The sequence below is a fragment of the Laccaria bicolor genome, genomic scaffold (assembly GCF_000143565.1).
Source record: "Laccaria bicolor S238N-H82 LACBIscaffold_154 genomic scaffold, whole genome shotgun sequence".
Lineage (NCBI taxonomy): Eukaryota > Fungi > Basidiomycota > Agaricomycetes > Agaricales > Hydnangiaceae > Laccaria > Laccaria bicolor.
The window spans coordinates 17,514-21,389 of NW_001890013.1; the positions used below are offsets into that span (position 1 = coordinate 17,514).

General features: G+C 46.1%; 1 protein-coding gene across 1 annotated transcript; it reads left to right on the top strand.

Annotated features, from left to right (window-relative positions):
- LACBIDRAFT_335810 (uncharacterized protein) lies at positions 1-3,309 on the top strand (the record flags this gene model as incomplete). Its single annotated transcript, XM_001890704.1, has 8 exons — positions 1-61; positions 310-1,218; positions 1,269-1,459; positions 1,514-1,686; positions 1,742-1,926; positions 2,079-2,082; positions 2,389-2,823; positions 2,973-3,309. The coding sequence occupies 8 exons, from the start codon at positions 1-3 to the stop codon at positions 3,307-3,309; spliced, it is 2,295 nt and encodes a 764-aa protein (XP_001890739.1).
- Positions 3,310-3,876: the final 567 nt, after the last annotated feature.

Here is a 3,876-nt window from a genome sequence, read left to right on the forward strand (position 1 = left end):
ATGCAATTCTTCTCCCTGCGTTGGGTGTTTACTCTAGAACCTCTCCGTGCTCTATTTCATGGTAGGTGAATCTTAGATGGGATCCAAGTATAATGTCACGACGCGTACTGCTGCCAGTTCCAAAGCCTTTGTCCTATTTTCAGATTCCACGCATTTGCATTTTTAGTCAACTGTGCCGGGTATGCGCATCGACTCTTTGTATCATTGCAATTGTATGTAGTGTATTTATTAGAGACGACCTTTATCGGTAAAATCGTTGAAATCGAATTTTATACGGGTGAAATGGTTTCATCCGTATCATCGGAGCAGAGCCAGGCAACAGAGAGGAAGTAGAGTCAGGCAATGAAACTAAGCCAGAGCACGAAGCTGAGGCAGGTCAAGAAGCAGAACACTGCCAGGAGGCAGAGTCAACCCGACACAGAGGCCAGCCTGCCCACATCATCCATGCCAAACAATGCCCTCAGGTGCAGTGCATACTGGACGACAAACCTGATGTGGAGGGCAACTTGCAGCCGGAGGATAGAGGTCACGGTTATATGGAGTCTTCATTGACACCAAGTGACTACAGCCAGTCCAGGAAGGCTGAAAAGCTTCAGCTTGACCATGCTCGAAAGAATCAGGGACTTGGCCATGACGTAATGGATACTGAGGAGGAGGAGGCCGACAACGAGATGATAATGCAGGAAGTAAATGAGCATGATCAGCGTCGTCGAAGCAAGGGGAAAAACCCATTGAAGAACCTTTCACCAGAGACAAACAGTCACGTTCGGCATCGTTTGGTGAAGGGCAAACGACCTGCACCAAGACCTTCAGGAGAAAATAACGAGACATGCAACAAAGGAGAGGAGTTCACGCAGACTTTACATAGTCTGGTGAAGAGTAAGCCACCTCCACAGATGCCTTCAGAAGACAATGAGGGATCAGGTGTGGAGGGTGCAAGCCAAAGTCCTCATGCATGCCCTGTTACTAGTGCAAAGGCACTGGGAAAGAAATGTTCAAATCCTGTGCCAAAGGCTAAGCATGGCCCTTTCTCAGTTCGTGAAATGGATCAAGTCAAGGAGCTTGCAGACACCATCATGGAATACTGCAAGAACATGGGCCGTACACCCGAGTCTGTCCTATGCAAAGGGGGCTTCAATATCTCCCTTTCTCGTGAGCCGTCCTGGTGGGACATATGGCAAATGTACTTGTGTCACCAGAGTTACAATCCCAAACAAAGTACGTCTTTTTTCTTTTGTCCCAGTTATCAGGCTTCATTGATTACTTAGTCTCAGCTGCCAGTCACTCATGGCCTACCCAGGTCTTGGAGATGTACAAGATTCTTATGGAGAACCTTTCAGAGGGCAAGCTGGAGGACTATTGGCAGAATATGCTTGTAGAGTTGGCAGGGTCCAAATCAGAGGTTGAGCAGCAGGAGTTCAAGATGGCGAAGTCGGCTCTGAAGCAAGTTCAAGACTTGGTGAGTTTGGACAGTTTATCTGCAGCGACTTTGTCTGATATTCTGATTTCATAGGCAATGGTGTTGGGAAGGGTGGACTTGGACATGATCGGGGTAATCATTCCTTGTGATCCTGTGGCCAACCAGGCTGCTACCGTCATCACAGGCAATCCTTTGCTGCAATGCATCATTGAGCACAGTCAAGCAGACATCAAGAAGTTACTTCATCATTTGACAACACTCCTTTGGTTAGTGATATAAGTATTATCAATTCAGAAGGTATATTAACCTTCAACTATGTAGGGGGATGGCCTCTAATTTTATTGTACCAGAAACCGTGGACATCTCACAATTGCTTGGTGTTGATGTGGTGAACTTGGATGCAAACATAGAAGGCTCAAGCACAGTGCTGCAGCTGCCCCCCATGGAACCCAGGGACCACACAAAGGTTTCAAAAAGTCTGGCCAAAAAATCCAAGTCTTCAAAAGGTGTGGCAAGCTCTTCCAACCCTGATTTAACTCAGCCAATGAGTGCTGTCCCTGCGTCTTCTTGGAATTGCCAAACCACAGAAGGGTCTCAACCCATGGAATCTTCTTGAGATCGTTCACAGAGATGTGTACCTTACCTAATGAAATTTCAGATTGGTATGTTTTATTTGTTTTGTTGGGGTGAGCTACCTGCTGATCGGTTTGCAGCAGATTGTGCAGGTCCTGCAATAGCTTCGGTGTCAGCTTTGTGGGCCAACTTCTTCACCCACTGCCATGACACTTGAATGATTCTCAAATGTTGGCCTTGCAATGAACCCATCCCCAGAGCAAAGGGATGGTCAATAACCAACATCAGTTCAAATGGGATTAATATGATATTCACATACATGATTAGCAAGGATGAGACGAAGGAGCTTGCTCCTCAGATTGTCTCCTGGTCTGATGATAAGTTTGACTGGTGAGGTTCACGATGCATGTTCTAATTGATTGGGCTTTAGATTACATGGACTTGGCAGAGGGGAGTGAGGATTGGCTGGACATACCCATCATTACTGGCAAATCCGAATCAGGGGTGCTTGTCGTCCTCGCCCATGTCAGAAACTGCTTGCTGGAGGTTGAGAATGCGGCTCAACAAAACGATGGAGGTGCTGACTGCCCTCCACTACTCTGTGCCAGAGCTCATAGCCAGATGATTGAGGTCAACACCTTGAAGGTAGTTAAAAAGAAGAAGATGGTGACAACCTCCACACAAGTTGGCAGGCAGAAGCGCAAGTTACGTGAGGACACCAAGCCTTCTGGAGCTGGTGTCCAGGTCGAAAAACCACCATCTTCTGATGACAGGCCAGCAACTCTCGCACTCCTGTTATCTCCCCCATTCACTCTCCTCCTGCCAAACATGTCTGTCACCAGGAGATGCCAGGCCAAGAGGCTGATTTGGGTTCATGGCCAGTGCACAATAACCGAGGTGGACCCAGAGATGGCGGTTGGGAGAGTCAAGAAGGGCGGCATCCCTGTAGCATGACCCAGGGCTCAGGAAATGAGTGCAGGTTGGACAAAGAACTCAATTCCCATGGGATGTCCCAGCAGCGGCATACTCATGATGATGCTGGGTCAAACCGTCTGAGTGGCTCTCATCCGAGAGGTGTCATTCCATGGAATGACGCCGACGTTCGCAATCACAATGACTACGACATGGATGTCAACATGTATGACAAAGATGGGCACAACACTTTCATGGATGAGTATCAGGCAACTAGGCAGTACTTTACAGTGCCCCACCTATTCCTGCAGGAATCCAGTCATTCCACAGGAATTCCAGTGGAATCCACAGGAATCTGCAGGAATTCCAGAGGAATCCAGTGGAATTACACTGGAATCCTCTGAACTCATGTAAATTTACCAGTACATGTCCTGATCAGCTAAAGTCATGTGACTTAATAACCAACTTAATACTCAGAATAAATTTGAAGTCAATAAACCAAATTATATTACAGTTGAGTGCAAAAAGAATGAAGGTTGGTTCATTTTTCTGGTTCTTTCTAAGAATCTATTGTACCTCAAATGTATTTGTGTATTCTTTTACATTATGTAGTTGTGTTACACTTCCCTTGGTATGGACTAATTTCAGTGAAAGCTGGAGCCTTGAGAAGGTTTTTATTCTGGAGACCATTTTGGCATCTGAAAAAAAAAAATATGCGCTAACTGGGGAGGTAGCCAGAACATACCTCTGGTCAACCTGAATGAGCCTATCAAAGAATCAGTCAAAAATACTGAGCAGATATGCTTGTAGAGCCTCCAGAAAATGGTCATTTTGTGCTATTTTGGTTATTTTTGGCCTGTTTTAGACAAAACAAGCCATTTTCCAAAGCCTCTACAGACCTAACCACTCAGTATTTTTAACTAATTCTTTAATAGGCTCATTCAGGTTGACCAGAGGTATGTTCTGGCTAG